This window comes from Clupea harengus, chromosome 3 (genome assembly GCF_900700415.2).
Source record: "Clupea harengus chromosome 3, Ch_v2.0.2, whole genome shotgun sequence".
NCBI classification, from domain to species: domain Eukaryota; kingdom Metazoa; phylum Chordata; class Actinopteri; order Clupeiformes; family Clupeidae; genus Clupea; species Clupea harengus.
In genome coordinates, this window is record NC_045154.1 from 12,712,444 (window position 1) to 12,729,800 (window position 17,357).

Genomic DNA, 17,357 nt, shown 5'->3' on the forward strand with positions numbered 1-17,357 from the left:
ACCAGGCTAGCCCAGACCTTGCCCTCCTTGGCAAAGCGAAACTGCAACCTTTCTGGCAAAACTACCACAACATGGTTCTTCAGCCCGATCCTGGGCGAGGTCTCATTGAATTGTAGCTACAAATAAACATACAAACATGAAAGTGGTCCCTCTTCAATTCAATCTTAACGTTGTCTCATAGTGGATGTCCATGTGGCGGGTTTGGAGGGAACCCCAGCCAACGTTTCTAGAAAGTTCTAGTAAATTAACGTATTAGCCATTTATCCGTCTTACTCTTCATTAGAATAACACTGATGGGGAATACGAGCAAAAGCTTTAATTATATATTCAGTCATCTCAGCAATCTACTACCCAGAGTTTGTATTTGTCTAATGTTGCCGCCAATGCTAAGCGGCAGAACCTTCTAGACTCGTTGCCATTAGCTAGAGCGATGCTGGACTTGATTGACAGATCGCAGGTGGACAGAACACCTGCAGTATGACGTGAGTAATTGAGATGAGGATCGTCTCACAGTGATCAAATTATATTGCACAATTATATAATTCTAAATTCTTTTTTTTATTTTTTAGCTTTGAATCATTTGTATAAATCGCACAAACTGACTTGTATGTAATGAGTTATGAAGTGTACTTGTTGGAGGGAGCCTCAATTAAAAAAAGAAAAGAGTGATATGTATTTCCGTACTCTTTACAGCAACACTGTAACTAGTGATCATATGTCTGTTAGTGATAATGTGCTGTTTTTGTGCTCTTTACAGTGACACCAACACTGTAACTAGTGGTCGTATGTCTAGTGATAATGTGCTGTTTGTGTGCTCTTTGAACCAACACTAGTGATTATATGTCTGTTAGTGATGACGTGCTGTTTCGTATGTCTGTTAGTGATGACGTGCTGTTTGTGTGCCCCCTGCAGCTGGTCAAGAAGGAGGGCACGGGCAGCGAGATGCCCATGACGGGTGATAAGGTGTTTGTGCACTATGTGGGCACGCTGCTGGACGGCAGCAAGTTCGACTCGAGCCGCGACCGCGACGACAAGTTCAACTTTGAGCTGGGCAAAGGTACGTCCACTATCCTCTCTCCACAGCAAGCTCATACAACTCAAAGTGCCCACACACATAGAGTCTTTACGAAGCAATGGACCAGCACCAGCAGGCCCATTTATTTATATCATATGATTATATTATAGTAGTATTATATTATAGTAATATAGTATTATTATATGATAATATGATACTACTTGTGTTCATAATGCCAAGCAGCTTTGTCAGCTTTTACTAACCACAGTAATGATTGCTGTGTACTCTGTGTTCTCTGATAGTATTAACCACAGTAATGATCGCTGTGTTCTCTAACCACAGTAATGATTGCTGTGTTCTCTAACCACAGTAATGATTGCTGTGTTCTCTGATAGTATTAACCACAGTAATGATCGCTGTGTTCTCTAACCACAGTAATGATTGCTGTGTTCTCTGTGTTCTCTGATAGTATTAACCACAGTAATGATCGCTGTGTTCTCTAACCACAGTAATGATTGCTGTGTTCTCTGTGTTCTCTGATAGTATTAACCACAGTAATGATCGCTGTGTTCTCTAACCTCAGTAATGATTGCTGTGTTCTCTAATGGTAATAACCACAGTAATGAACTGTGTTCTGTGATGGTTATAACTAGGGTTGGGTACCGAGAACCGGTACCAATATGGAACCGGTTCCAATACAACCGGTACCTACCCGGACCGAAATGCAACGCAGATTTCTGTGCTTCATTTCGGTGCCTGAGCCAATTGAACACGGTCGCTAGGCAGATCCTGTGGGGCACATGTAAAACTGCCCCAGCTCCCAATGTAAACTTTGTCCTGTGTCGCTCACGCTCATTGGTGTTTTCATAGCAACAGACTTATCTGATGAATGCCGAAATGAAGCACCGAAATATGCGTTGCATTTCGGTCCGGGTAGGTACCGGTTGTATTGGAACCGGTTCTGATATGACAGTGAAGAGCAGGCAAGCACAAACAAAACTAGCCATCAACCTTTTAACAGAGAAAATACCGAAAGGTAAACGGTCAAAAGTGTGGCTGTATTTCGCACAAAAAGATTCAAACATCGCGACGTGCAGCAAATGCAACAAAAATAATTGCGTGAAAAGAGGGGAGAGAAGGCAAGAGTCAACGGCAGATCAGCAACCGAAGACTGAAAAATATACGGAGATATACGGTAGTCTCTTAAAGGGGCAGTACACATTTTCTAGTACTCAGTGTGTTCAAGTAACAAGAGTAACTATAAACAAGATAGAAAAGATAGGTATAAACAAATCATAAAATGATGAAATAAATGCAAACAAAATAATACATTTTTGACTCCAAAGGCCAATATGCTCATATTTTTGCAAAAGAAGTTTGAAGCTGTTTTTTGTATTTATTTATATTTATTTAAGTATACTATACACTGTTGTTTACAGTTAATATAATGTTCATAGTTTGAAGTTAAAAAGTTTGAAGCTGTAGTTGGAAGCCAAGTGTTTTGTATGTATTTATAATATACTTTAAACAGTTCATATATTGTTCAATTTGAAGAAAAAAAATTGCCTTGGCAATAAAAAAAGTCTTTCTTTAATGTCGTCAATCGTCGCTTTGTGCTTTAAAAAAAAAAAGTAGCGGTTCAGGCACTGTTTAGGCACCGGTATCATTTTTAAAAGTATCGGTTTAGCACCAGTATCGGAAAAAACCCAAACGATACCCATCCCTAATTGTGTACTTTCAGATACATATCTGTGTGTACAGGCCTCATCGACAGCATCGGAGAGGGTTTTCTCCTGTGCAGGTCATGCGATTAGTCAGGAAAGGTGTCGCATTTTGCCGGAGAAGGCAAATATGCTGATATTTCTACAAAAGAATTGCTGAAGTATTGAAGCTGTAGTGTGTGTGTGTGTGTGTGTGTGTGTTTTGTATTTATTTGTATTTATTTAAGTATAGTCTAAACTTTTGTTAACAGTTCATATATTATTTAAGTTTTAAGTTAAAAAGTGTTTTGTATTTATTTATATATATAATCTACTTTAAACAGTTCATATATTTGGCAATAAAAAAAGCCTTTCTTAAATGTCGTCAATCGTAATTTTTGTTATTTATTTATTTTTTATTTTTTATAAAAGTATCGGTTCCGGCACCGTTTAGGCACCGGTATCGTTTTAAAAGTATCGGTTATGTACCGGTATCGGATAAAAACCAAACGATACCCATCCCTAGTTATAACAACAGTAATGATTGCTGTGTTCTCTGATGGTAATAACCACAGTAATGATTGCTGTGTTCTCTGATAGTATTAACCACCGTAATGATTGCTGTGTTCTCTAACCACAGTAATGAACTGTGTTCTGTGATGGTTATAACAACAGTAATGATTGCTGTGTACTCTGATGGTAATAACCACAGTAATGATTGCTGTGTTCTCTGATGGTACTAACATGATTGCTGTGCAGGTCAGGTGATCAAGGCGTGGGACATCGGCGTGGCGACCATGCGGGTGGGGGAGGTGAGCCAGCTGGTGTGTAAACCGGAGTACGCGTACGGAGCCGCCGGGAGCCCCCCCAAGATCCCACCCAACGCCACACTCGTCTTTGAGGTGAGAGCCAGTCAGGATACACGCAGCATGATTGACAGCCTCTTGCAACCAATCGGCATCATCCAAAGATCAGATGATGTGGAGGAAATTAGTTGTTTGGCAATGAATGTTTTTATAGCCAGGTAACACACATATTGATTATAGCCAGGTAACACACATATTGATTATAGCCAGGTAACACACATATTGATTATAGCCAGGTAACACACATATTGATACAAATGTACATTTGCATACTACTTGTCACTTTAAATATACACATCTGTGAAATTACTAAAATGGAAATGCTTTTTATGCGCGTGTGTGCGTGCGCGTGTTCGTGTGTGTGTTCGGGTGTGTGTGTGTGTGTGTGTGTGTGTGTGTGTGTGCGCGCGTGCGTGGGGGTGTGTGTGTGTGTGTGTTCGGGTGTGTGTGTGTGTGCGTGCGCGTGTGGGTGGGTGTGTGCGTGCATGCGTGTTCGTGTGTGTGTGTGTGTGTGTGTGTGTGTGTGTGTAGGTGGAGCTCTTTGAGTTCCATGGGGAGGACATCACTGAGGCAGAGGATGGAGGGATCATCCGGCGGATCTTGACAAAAGGAGAAGGGTACAGCAAGCCCAACGAAGGAGCCGCTGTTGAGGGTACAAACACACACACACACACACACACACACACACACTTGCAAACATACATACCCACACACATACTCACACAAGTTAACAGCAATCCCATTGAGGGGACCGCTGTAGAAGGTATTAGGGTTTTAGTGAGAGAGCTGTGGTAGAAAATACACACACACACACATTCTCTCACATTCACACAGAAGGTTTCATCAAGCCCTGTGGGGGAACCGTAGAAGGTTACACACTTGCACACGCCATAGCTACAGCACACCCAACAGGAGATGGTCACCATAGCTACAGCACACCCAACAGGAGATGGTCACCATAGCTACAGCACACCCAACAGGAGATGGTCACCATAGCTACAGCACACCCAACAGGAGATGGTCACCATAGCTACAGCACACCCAACAGGAGATGGTCACCATAGCTACAGCACACCCAACAGGAGATGGTCACCATAGCTACAGCACACCCAACAGGAAAGGGTCCTTACAGGCATCATCCATGAAAAGCTTCCATCCTACCTCCCCCTCCTCTATCTCTCTATATCTGTCCGTTTCCCTACCCATCCTCTCTCTCTCCCTCTCTCCCCATCCTCTCTCTCTCTTTCTCTCTCCCCCTCCTCTATCTCTCTATCTCTGTCCGTTTCCCTACCCATCCTCTCTCTCCTCCTCTCTCTCTTTCTTTCTCTCTCTCCCTCTCTCCCCATCCTCTCTCTCTCTTTCTCTCTCCCCCTCCTCTCTCTCTATCTCTGTCCGTTTCCCTACCCATCCTCTCTCTCCTCCTCTCTCTCTCTTTCTTTCTCTCTCTCTCTTTCTCTCCCCATCCTCTCTCTCTCTTTCTCTCTCCCCCTCCTCTATCTCTCTATCTCTGTCCGTTTCCCTACCCATCCTCTCTCTCCTCCTCTCTCTCTTTCTCTCTCTCTCCCTCTCTCTCCATCCTCTCTCTCTCTTTCTCTCTCCCCCTCCTCTCTCTCTATCTCTGTCCGTTTCCCTACCCATCCTCTCTCTCCTCCTCTCTCTCTCTTTCTTTCTCTCTCTCTCTTTCTCTCTCCCCATCCTCTCTCTCTCTTTCTCTCTCCCCCTCCTCTCTCTCTCTATCTCTGTCTGTTTCCCTACCCATCCTCTCTCTCTCTCCTCCTCCTCCTCTCTCCCTCTCTACCCATCCTCTCTCTCTCTCTCTCTCTCTCCTCCTCCCTCTCTCCCCTCCTCAGTGAGCATTGAGGGCCGGTATGAGGAGCGTGTGTTTGACGAGCGGGAGCTGAAGTTTGAGCTGGGCGACGGTGATAACCTGGACCTTCCGCCCGCCGTGGAGAAGGCTCTGCTGAACATGGAGAAGGGCGAGGAGGCCCTCTTCACCGTCAAACCAAAGTACGCTCATGGTGTGTGTGTGTGTGTGTTTGTGGTGTGTGTGTGTGTGTGTGTGCGCGCTCATACTCCAGTCTCACAGGACACAAACAACATTACATTTAGTTATTATTAGCACCAGATGCCTTTATCCAAAGCAACTTACAGTACAGGTGTACATTTTCATCAGTAGCCTGTGCGTGTTCCCTGGGGTACCAGCCCATCGCCTTGGTGCTGTTGGCACCCTGATCAATCAGCTTGGTGCTGTTGGCACCCTGATCAATCAGCCCTGATCAATCAGCTACTCTACCTGATAGGGTACCAGCCCATCGTCTTGGTGCTGTTGGCATCCTGATCAATCAGCTACCTGATGAGCCACACATGAATGTGAAGTGTGTTGATGAACGTGTGGTGATGATCGTGCCTGAACTCAAAAAGCACCTGTGAAAAACACACACAAACACAAACACACACACACACACACACATTCAGACTTTCACATGCATCTGTCAGTATGAGCATCACGACCTTGAACCCTTGGTTGCTTAGAATAGAAGAGTCTGAAGGGTAGACGTGTTTAATTGTGTGTAATGTAATGTATGGTGTGTGTGTGTGTTCAGGTGATGGAATGTATGTTGTGTGTGTGTGTTCAGGTGATGTCATTTGTGTGTGTGTATTCAGGTAATGTAATGTATGGTGTGTGTGATTGTTCAAGTGATGTAATGTATGTTTGTGTGTGTGTGTGTTCAGGGGATGTGTGTGTGTGTCAGTGGTACAGTGGTAGAGAAGTCGTTTAGTAATCAGAAGGTTGCTAGTTCGATTCCCTGTCGAAGCGTCCTTGAGCAAAACCCCTAATTGCTCCTGATGTGCAGTGTGCCATCAGTGTAAATGTAAAATGTGTATACATTGTAAGTCGCACATATGTAAGTCGCTTTGGATAAAAGCGTCTGCTAAATGACTAAATGTAAATGTGTGTGTGTGTTCAGGGGATGTGTGTGTGTGTGTGTGTGTGTTCAGGTAATGTAATGTGTGTGTGTGTGTGTGTGTGTTCAGGTCATTTAATGTAATGTGTTTGTGTTCAGGTGATGTGTGTGTGTGTGTGTGTTCAGGTGATGTGTGTGTTCAGGTAATGTAATGTGTGTGTGTGTTTGTGTGTTCAGGTATGGCTTTGGAAGCACTGGAAAGGCAAAATTCAATATCCCAGGGGGAGCAACATTGCAGTATAAAATCAAGCTAACTACTTTTGAGAAGGTACAACACACACACACACATCCAGTGACCCACTCAGTAATGTTGACATTGTGAAGGAGTGGTCTGATTTAAGATTCGTCCTTCACTCCACAGGCCAAGGAATCATGGGAGATGAACACGGATGAGAAGCTGGAACAGAGCGGCATCGTTAAGGACAAGGGCACACAGTACTTTAAGGTGAAGCTCACACACACACACACACGCACACACGCACACACGCAGACACACACACACAGACAACGTTAAGGACAAGGGCACACAGTACTTTAAGGTGAAGCTCAAACACACACACACACACACACACACACACACACACAGACAACGTTAAGGACAAGGGCACACAGTACTTTAAGGTGAAGCTCACACACACACACACACACACACACACACACACACACACACACACACACACACACACACACACACACACACACACACACAGACAACGTTAAGGACAAGGGCACACAGTACTTTAAGGTGAAGCTCAAACACACACACACACACACACACACACACATCGTTAAGGACAAGGGCACACAGTACTTTAAGGTGAAGCTCACACACACACACACACACACACACACACACACACACACACACACACACATCGTTAAGGACAAGGGCACACAGGACTTTAAGGTGAAACACACACACACACATCGTTAAGGACAAGGGCACACAGTACTTTAAGGTGAAACACACACACACACACACACACACACACACATCGTTAAGGACAAGGGCACACAGTACTTCAAGGTGGTCCGCAATTCATCTGTCCTGCAGTTTTATTCAAATCCACTAGAGGGTGCCGTTTGGAATTTAGTTTATGCTACAGACCACACTTTAAAAAAATATTGCTTCCTCATCAATTCCAAGGTTCATTGTACTTCTGCTTCTGAAAGGAACGCAATTCTGGAATAATTCTGTGTGTCTGTGCGTGTGTGTGTGTGTGTGTGGTTGGTTCATGATGTGTGTCTGAGTGTTATTAATGAAAAACAAAACGGAAAGCGGAACAGAAGAGTATTATGATTCTATGTGTGTGTTGGTTAATCACTCTGCTGTCCAGGATGCAGATAAGTCCTGTACTGCAGATATAAGGCCTTTACTACAGATATAAGGCCTGTACCTAAATGCTCTTGTAAGGGCAAATGTTACACCCAGGATGCTGCGCTCTTCTAGTGAGCGTCGTTTGGCACTGCCGTCTGTGCAAGTACGGAAGCTTTTTTTTTTAAGAAGCTTTTGAAGACCCAACTCTTCAGAGAGCACTTCCCGTCCTAACTGGCACTTCGACTAGTGCGTAACTTGCAATTACAGCAGTTACATTCTGCACTTCTTTTTCTTTTTTATTTCATTTTGTTCTATTTCTTATGTAAAGTAGTATTTATTGTTACACCAGGTTCTATTGCTCGTAGCTTGACTATTCTCTCCCTTGTACGTCGCTTTGGACAAAAGCGTCTGCTAAATGACTAAATGTAAATGTCCTGCATATATAAGGAGATATAAGTCCTGTACTGCATATATAAGGCCTGTCCTGCAGGTATAAGGAGATATAAGGCCTGTACTGCATATATAAGGCCTGTACTGCATATATAAGGAGATATAAGGCCTGTACTGCAGATATAAGGAGATATAAGGCCTGTACTGCATATATAAGGCCTGTACTGCATATATAAGTCCTGTACTGCATATATAAGGCCTGTACTGCAGATATAAGGAGATATAAGGCCTGTACTGCATATATAAGTCCTGTACTGCATATATAAGGCCTGTACTGCAGATATAAGGAGATATAAGGCCTGTACTGCATATATAAGGCCTGTACTGCAGATATAAGGAGATATAAGGCCTGTACTGCATATATAAGGTCTGTACTGCATATATAAGGCCTGTACTGCAGATATAAGGAGATATAAGGCCTGTACTGCAGATATAAGGAGATATAAGGCCTGTACTGCAGATATAAGGCCTGTCCTGCAGATATAAGGAGATATAAGGCCTGTACTGCAGATATAAGGCCTGTCCTGCATATATAAGGCCTGTACTGCATATATAAGGCCTGTCCTGCATATATAAGTCCTGTACTGCATATATAAGGCCTGTACTGCCCACACTGCTTCAGTGCCAGTTAGCCAGTCTTGAGTCTGTGTCTAATTGGTCTTGAGTCTGTGTCTAATTGGTCTCGAGTCTGTGTCTAATTGGTTTTGCATTTGTAATGATATGTTCATTCATCAATGGATGTTAGTACTCAGTGGCACACATTGCTGGTGCAAATGTAGGTTCTACTTATAAGTTTGATCTGGTGTGGTGATGAGTTTGTTTTCTGGATGTTATTTCAGAATGTACTGGACCTAACATTTATGAACACAATCACTGGCGTGTTAATGTGAGACCGTGTGTGTCTGTGTGTGTGTGTGTGTGTGTGTGTGTGTGTGTGTGTGTGTGTGTGTGTGTGTGTGTGTGTGTGTGTAGGATGGGAAGTATAAGCAGGCCTCTGTGCAGTACAAGCGGATCATCTCCTGGCTGGAGCACGAGTCGGCGCTGAAGGGGGAGGATGAAGAGAAGGCCAAGGCCTTGCGATTAGCTGCTCACCTGAACCTGGCCATGTGCTACCTGAAGCTGCAGGAGCACAGCCAGGCCCTGGAGAACTGTGACAAGGTACACACACACACACACACACACACACACACACACACACACACACACACACACACAATGAGGCAGAGAGTAAGACGTCTGAGGAAGTGTAAGATGACCCCGTCCCCCACTCAGTGAAATGAGAAGGAAGAGTAACTAACCCCCACGCCCCTAACCCCCCACGCCCCCCACCCCATATTACCCCCCACGCCCCCCAGACTCTCCAGGGCTTTTAAAGTACTTTTAAGCAGAGCGCCTTCGCTGCAGTGATGTGAGAAAGAAAAGAAGAGTTTGACACACACCACCCTTGTTAAAGCATGCTATAGTGTGTGTGTGTGTGTGTGTGTGTGTGTGTGTGTGTGTGTGTGTGTGTGTGTGTGTGTGTGTGTGTGTGTGTGTGTGTGTGTGTGTTATTGCTGAAGTGAGTTTGACACACACCACCCTTGTTAAAGCGTGCTATAGTGTGTGTTATTGCTGAAGTGAGTCCATCTCTCCACCCCCCACACCCCCAGGCTCTTGAATTGGATGCACCATCCTTGTTAAAGCATATTATAATGTGTGTGTGTGTGTGTGTGTGTGTGTGTCCAGGCTCTTGAATTGGACGCCAACAACGAGAAGGCCCTGTTCCGGCGCGGCGAGTCCCTGTTCGGCCTGAAGGAGTTTGAGCGCGCCCGCGACGACTTCACCCGCGTCACCCAGCTGTACCCCGCCAACCGGGCGGCCAAGGCCCAGGTGCAGGGGTGCCAGAAGCACATCAAGGAGCAGCACGAGAAAGACAAGCGTCTCTATGCCGGAATGTTCCAGAAATTCGCTGAGAGGGACGCCAAGGTGATGGACGACACCAAGGTGAGGCTCCGTGCTCCTGTAGAACAGGTTGAGTTTGGGATGCAGACAAAAGGTCAGCAACAATTATAAATACAAACATAACATAACACACTATAGCAATGTCAAAATACAACAATAACAAAACAAAGAAACTAGGAAACTATAGGATGCCCCACTGACCAAGCTCCTTTAGAATAGGTTGAGTTTGGGATGCAGACAAAAGGTCACTACACTACTGGGTCTACTACAAGTAGTGGCGCTGAAGTGAAGTGCTTATTTGGGGAATCTCAGTGAGACAGACAGAGTTCACATCCAGGTGTATGCTGATGTTTGTGAGACAGACAGAGTACACATCCTGATGCTGATGTTTGAATCTCAGTGAGACAGACAGAGTACACATCCAGGAGTATGCTGATGTTGGTTTGAACTCTTTCTTCAGGGCAAGGAGAACGGCGACGGAGACTCCATGGATGTTGCGGAGAATGGAGCCGCAGAGCAGACTGCAGCATGAGTGTGTGTCTGACAGGGTGTGTGTGTGTGTGTGTGTGTGAGTGTGAGTGTGGGAGAGACATTGAGTGTGTGTGCATGAAGATCAGTACTGTCCCTATTTTTATTGTTTTTTTTGTTTCTTTTTTTGTATCTGCTTTGTGCGTCTGATCGCAGCAATCAACAGTACTGTTCCAGCTCTGTCATCTCGCTGTGTGTGTGTGTGTGCGTGTGTGCGTGCGTGCGTGCGTGTGTGCGTGTGTGCGTGTGTGTGTGTGTGTGTGTGTGTGGAAAGGCAGCTAGCTGGTGTGTGTCTGCTTGAAGGCTTTGAAGGATGAAAAGTGACGTCCCAAAGAGACCCCTCCTACTGCACTGCCCATCGCTCTCCTGGACCACTCCGCCCTCGCGTGTGATTGGTTAATCCACTCTGCCCTCGCGTGTGATTGGTTAATCCACTCCGCCCCCACGTGTGATTGGTTAATTTGCCTGACTGACAGCAGTAGGGGATGCTGCAACCCTCCCACCTAATCTATTCCCATATGCACTAGACACACACAGTCGCACACACACGCATGCTTGCACTCTTGCTCGGATTGAAGATCACCTGTTTCTTTGCTAAAGCCATGTGATCAATAACGCACCCCCTCATAACCACACACACACACACACACAAACCCCCTCACACACACACACACACACACACACACAAACCCCCTCACACACACACACACACACACACACAACCACACACACACACCCTCACAACCACACACACCCCCCCTCACCACACACACACACACACCACACACACACCCCCCTCACCACACACACACACCCTCACAACCACACACACCCCCCCTCACCACACACACACACACACACACACACACACACAACCACAGACACACACACACACCCCCTCACCACACACACACAACCACACACACCCCCCCTCACCACACACACACACACAGTCCTGTCCTGTTCCTGAGATGTAAGGCACTAGGAGGGCCCCTCCTGTTCTCTGTAAATATGTGTGTCAAGAGAGGAGGGGGTGTGTGTGAGGAGAGAGGAGCGCATCTGAGGACGCTGCGGGGGGACGTGACGTGACGTGACGTGACTGTTTTCTCTGTTGCTGTATCGTTTCATTGGTCCTCTTCTGCTTTGTATAGATGTGTTCTGAATTCTGATTGGTTTGACCTTGAGTTTTTGTTTTGTTTTGTTTGTTTTTTTACCTTCAGTGTCAGCTGTAATCTTAATCACAAGACTGTAAATGTTCATCTTATGACAAAAAAACAAACTATCAAACGGGGACTTAACTTCATCCCTCCGATGCACTTCCCAAATGTGTCTCTCTCTCTGTTCGTCAGCACAGGCTCGCCCACCGCAGGGAGAGCTGAGCGATTAGCCTAGCCTAGCATAGCTTGTTAGCAGTTAGCGTAGTAGAAGATGAGATGTTGGTGTGTGTGGCTCTCCTTCGGCAGACTCACCTCCCAGATACCTGTTCTGAGGTCACAGAAGCTTCATGTGTCACTGATGGTGAATAAAGGATAAAACCTCCATCTGCTGTCTCTGGTTTGGGTTTGCGTGACGGTGGTCAAACTGAGGACTGACGAATACTGCAACTGCTTAGTTCTTTTAATCCTGTTCATGCACAAATGTCACAGTTGGTACACGGCATCGTTGACAGGCAAACTTTTTCTGTCTAGTAACGGCAACAGTACACACATATAAACTGCAGACCTGCAGTACACCACAGCTCCAGAGTTGGCTCCAAAACACCAACATTATTTACAACTGAATTATGGCGAAAGTCATATATACATTATATACTTAAACGGATTTTTCAACTCCGTTACACCTGCATACATGCGTGACGTAGCCTTGGCTTTGCATACATGCGTGACGGAGCATTGGCTACTGAGAATCTTGAAATGTACTAGATACTATGACTCATCTTATTTCTGTACCAATGCATTCTTTATCTACTCTTAATGTGTGCACACACATGCCACCATTAACAGTGATATTAGTGTGCACACACACATTCTACCATAAACAGTTTTATTAGTTAGTGTGCACAACACACACACACATTCTACCATAAACAGGTTTATTAGTTAGTGTGCACAACACACACACACACACATTCTACCATAAACAGGTTTATTAGTTAGTGTGCACAACACACACACACACATTCTACCATAAACAGTGATATTAGTTAGTGTGCACACACACATTCTACGATAAACAGTGATATTAGTGTGCACACACACATTCTACCATAAACAGTGTTATTAATTAGTGTGCACACACACACATTCTACCATAAACAGTGATATTAGTTAGTGTGCACACACACACACACATATTCTACCATAAACAGTGTTATTAGTTTGTGTGCACACACACACACACACATTCTACCATAAACAGGGTTATTAGTGTGCACACACACACACATTCTACCATAAACAGTGTTATTAGTTTGTGTGCATACACACACACACACACACACACATTCTACCATAAACACACACGCAGAAACACAGAAAAGCCATGTTCCTGCTTACATAAGTACATGATTCATATAAGGTAATTAATAATACAAGGCACTTGATTATTATATTCTTAAGTCATTAACAGTGTTTGGAAATTATCTCCATCAGTCCCTCCTTTTATCCGTTTCAATGGATAATTCAAAATCACAATCAAAATTAAAATGACAAATCATCTTTCTTAATTCGTCAATTATCAATTTCAATGGATAACTTCAAAATCATCACTCTGAGCTTTATCACATGGATTTTCGGAACAGAGATCATTACTGAGCATTATTTCATCTCATCATAAGTCAATCATCATATTTCACATCACACATTTGTATACTTTGCATTTGTAGGCCAACATAGTGGGTGTCGAGTGTGAGTGTGTGTGTGTGTGTGTGTGTGTCATTAGCTCGCCTAGGCTTCAGATAACATTCGAACAAGGTTTCTTTGCTGTGTCCTTGAAAGGCCCTGTTCCCCATCAGGCATTCTGTTGGACAACTTTTTGCATCTTTTGTAGGATCAGATCTAAGTCTTTCCCATCTCGGGTGTTATCAGGGACATATGTGCAACATTGGTCAGTACCGAGCATGACACAAATGCCTCCATTCATGGCAGTGAGAATTTCAAGCACGGTTGTGTTTTGCCGCGTTAACCTGGAGTTGGCGTGTAGTTCTTCTCTGATCTTTTGTAGTCCGTCTGTGGTCAGGTTCTGGAACTTCATCTCAGCATAGTAAAGGAAGTTAATCCAATCTGTGTGTGCTTCGATGACGCACCAGGGGCAGAGGGTAGATGCCAGGCCATTGGCTGCTGGGTTCAAGTTTTTGTAGTGGTCTGGAATGCCTCAGGGAATGCCCAGGCCATCGGACCAGATCCCGCTGTCATCCCCTGCTTCTCTCCTCCCTCGTACGGAATGCATTGGAAGGTTCCTCAGGTACTGGTGAGTCTTGGACCTGGGGGAAATCTGAAAAGGTTGTACCAACATTGTTCTAGCACAAGGCCCAGACCAACCCACAGGTAGTGTAGCTCTTAATTCACCATCCCCACTTATCAGCTATGGCTATATCCTGTACTTCAAGAAGTCTGCCATTCAAACACATCTCCGCTATTCTACATTCAGTGGAAGTATTTAACTGTATTTCTCTCCCATTATCTATCACATGTGTAATGGTATGACATTGTGTCCAGTGTCCTAGGTGTGGATCGTTCTTTTCCCCAGGTTTTAAATAGCATTCAAACAGAGCATCTTTTCTAATAATGTGTGGAGGTGGGGCAACATTGTCTGGCATGTAGGGTCAGTTAAAATGTGAACAGTCATGCTGTATAGCTGTATCATTAAACGCCCTAGTTCCCATCATCAGCAAACATTCTGCAGAACACATTGGCTGTTGTATGTAGTTACATTGGGCAGGAAGATATGAACATTCTTTTCTACGACACGAGGTGTCCGCTAGATGACACATCTCACACGTGCACTTGATAGCTAAGAGTAAGTTGACCATGTTTCTTCCAGGCTTCAGTTTCTCTAAATTCTTTGTCGCAGTGATCTATGTCATAAGGTACAGGGGTCGCCTGGAGTGGTTTGGTCGGCACCCTGGGCCCTGCACAGACGAAACAGTCACCTTGTGGTACTTGCGTTCTGACGGTCTGATTTACCCATTTCCATCACGGATGATCTTTAGCCAGGCCCCATCGTGGATATTCGTCCAGGGCCTGTGTTTGCTGTATCATTCATAAGTATGTTACTAGAACAACAATGTAAAATCCTACAGTCGTTGCTAAGAGTCCCCCACATCCTTTGCCCACTTTCCGTAACCTCCCATGACCTTGCAGAGGAAGAGACCCCTTACTCCACAATTTCCACTAGGTTCTAATCCCCCAGGACAGTACTGTATCTTCTGCCAGCGGTTGAGACGAATAGAATCTAAACATCTAAACCCCTTTGTAGGCTGGTCTTCTGTCACAGTGGGCACACCCTGGAAACAGCAAAGAAAGATGATCTTTATTCCTCTGCCTCAGCCGTGTGCAGGCTTACCCGTTTGCATTGAGCCAGAAGTATCCACGTGACTCTATCAGCTATTTTGACTGCGGTAGGTGTTGACAGTAGCACTTGTTATGGTCTGTCCCACTTGGGCGAATGGCAGTGTTTTCTTTTGAGGCTGTTGATTAGGACCCAATCTCCTGGTCCAACCTTGAATTCAGCCTCACAGTGTTCCTGTGTAGGGGAGAGAAGTCTGAGAGCATTTAGTTTCGACATCATCTTTGCCATATATTCTGCAAATGTATATTCAATCTCTTTGTCTGTTTCAGCAAATAGTTTGAGAGTTTAGGCAGTGTAGATTCTTCCATACATCATTTCAAACAGTGATAACAACATGCATGCTTAATTTCACTAATTTCACTCTTGGATTCTCAAATTGCTTTCAATAGGTCGGTTCATTATTTTCTACCAGTCCGGCTGACTGGGGGTTGTATGAACAGTGATTGTCTATGGCTAGACAATATTTCTTTCTTTCGTTGGGATTTAACCCAATAAAATCAATAATGAATGATTAAACATCTTTCTCATGAAATATAAATAAGAAGTACAAATATATGCTTACTATCCCCACTTATTGAGGCATGTTTTCACCATGGCTCAATATTGCAGCATATCTTTTAATATTGTGAGATCTAATTCTTCAATTGTGTATGTGTCAGATGGTTGTTGTAGTGCGGCCTGGTTAGTGGCCTTGTTTGCTTTGTGGTTTCCCAATGAAACCGGGTCTTTGCATGTGTGCGCAATCAGTTCAATTAGTTCCGCTGCTTGTGCAGAATAGTGTGGAAGTATTGGCTATGCGTTCAAGGTTTATTTGCGTGAACCGTCAACAAACAATAGTTAAATCAGCTTCTGGAAAAGGCATATCTTGTAGGTCAGCTCTGGCTGCCATAGTTTAATTTGGTTAAATGTCACGCAGCGCTCAATATTGATATGAGGCTGAGTGAGCAAAAAAAAAAAAAAAAAGTACGCATGTGGAACTTTCAGTGTAAGTGTCTGTTTAGTACAATAGGAGCAGAGGCCTGCACCGCCAAGGCTGCAGCCACTACTGCTTGTAAACATTCAGACATTGCTTGGGCTACTGGATCTAGCCGGGTTGACTAGTATGCCACTGATATCAACTTTAAGTCCCCACTTATGCATTAACACAGATGTTATATAACCTTTTTTACAGTCTACAGTTTGTACGAATGGCTTTGTCATGTCATGGATGTGCTAGGACAGCAGAACTGACCAACAGTTGTTTTATCTGTTCAAATGCCTGCTTTCCATCTTCAGGCCTTTTAATAATATCTCCTGCTGACCTGGGCTGAGAATAAAGTAAACTCTGCAACATTTGTGTTTCTAACTCGTGGTTAGGAATCCATTATCTCAGAAGTTAGTCATTCTCAGAAAATACATCATTTATTTCTTTGTCTGTGGCTGAGGTGCTTTTTAAGATAGCTTTACTTTAGTGGACCACAGCTGCTAATGTTGTGGCCTTGTTTCTGCTAAAAATCTTAACAACGCCAGGGTATGTTGTTTACAGGTCTTCTTATCTGGAGGAACAGCACTAGATGTTCAACAACAATTGACTGTCCCTCGAACTGTAGCTAAGTTTGAGCTCATGGCTTGTGAGAATACAGTCTTTTGAGCCAGCACTCAGCCCCCACCCATCCTGTCTTAGTCCAATGTATCAGTCTAGGTTAATGTAGTTAGTGTGAGGCTTACATTTCTCTTTAAATCTTTTTGGGGCTAAACAGTGTATATTCTATACATAATAATATTTTGGGACATCATTGTTTCATTTATTCTAAAACCCATGTATTGTTGGAACAATTCTAATGCCCAACCCACATCACATCTCTTCCTAATAAGTTTGTAGGGCATGTTTTTGAAACCTAATCTGTATTTTGAAATATCTCTCCTGTTTCAAACTCTGCTTTTAGATGTCTCTTTCTTCTTACAACCTTACTGTTCTGGGCATCTAATTCTCTGATTACTGCTCAGCAGGCACCAAAGTCACAT

General features: G+C 44.1%; 1 protein-coding gene across 1 annotated transcript in view; it reads left to right on the forward strand.

Annotated features, from left to right (window-relative positions):
• fkbp4 (FKBP prolyl isomerase 4) overlaps positions 1-11,310 on the forward strand; it is a 12,435-nt gene extending 1,125 nt beyond the window's left edge. Inside the window, exons 2-10 of the mRNA XM_012840042.3 lie at positions 913-1,057; positions 3,475-3,617; positions 4,113-4,233; positions 5,432-5,588; positions 6,725-6,815; positions 6,909-6,992; positions 9,288-9,473; positions 10,041-10,298; positions 10,717-11,310. Coding sequence (XP_012695496.2) covers positions 913-1,057; positions 3,475-3,617; positions 4,113-4,233; positions 5,432-5,588; positions 6,725-6,815; positions 6,909-6,992; positions 9,288-9,473; positions 10,041-10,298; positions 10,717-10,788 — 1,257 coding nt within the window. The 3' untranslated portion in view covers positions 10,789-11,310. The remainder of the gene's footprint in view (positions 1-912; positions 1,058-3,474; positions 3,618-4,112; positions 4,234-5,431; positions 5,589-6,724; positions 6,816-6,908; positions 6,993-9,287; positions 9,474-10,040; positions 10,299-10,716) is intronic.
• The last annotated feature ends 6,047 nt before the right edge of the window (positions 11,311-17,357 follow it).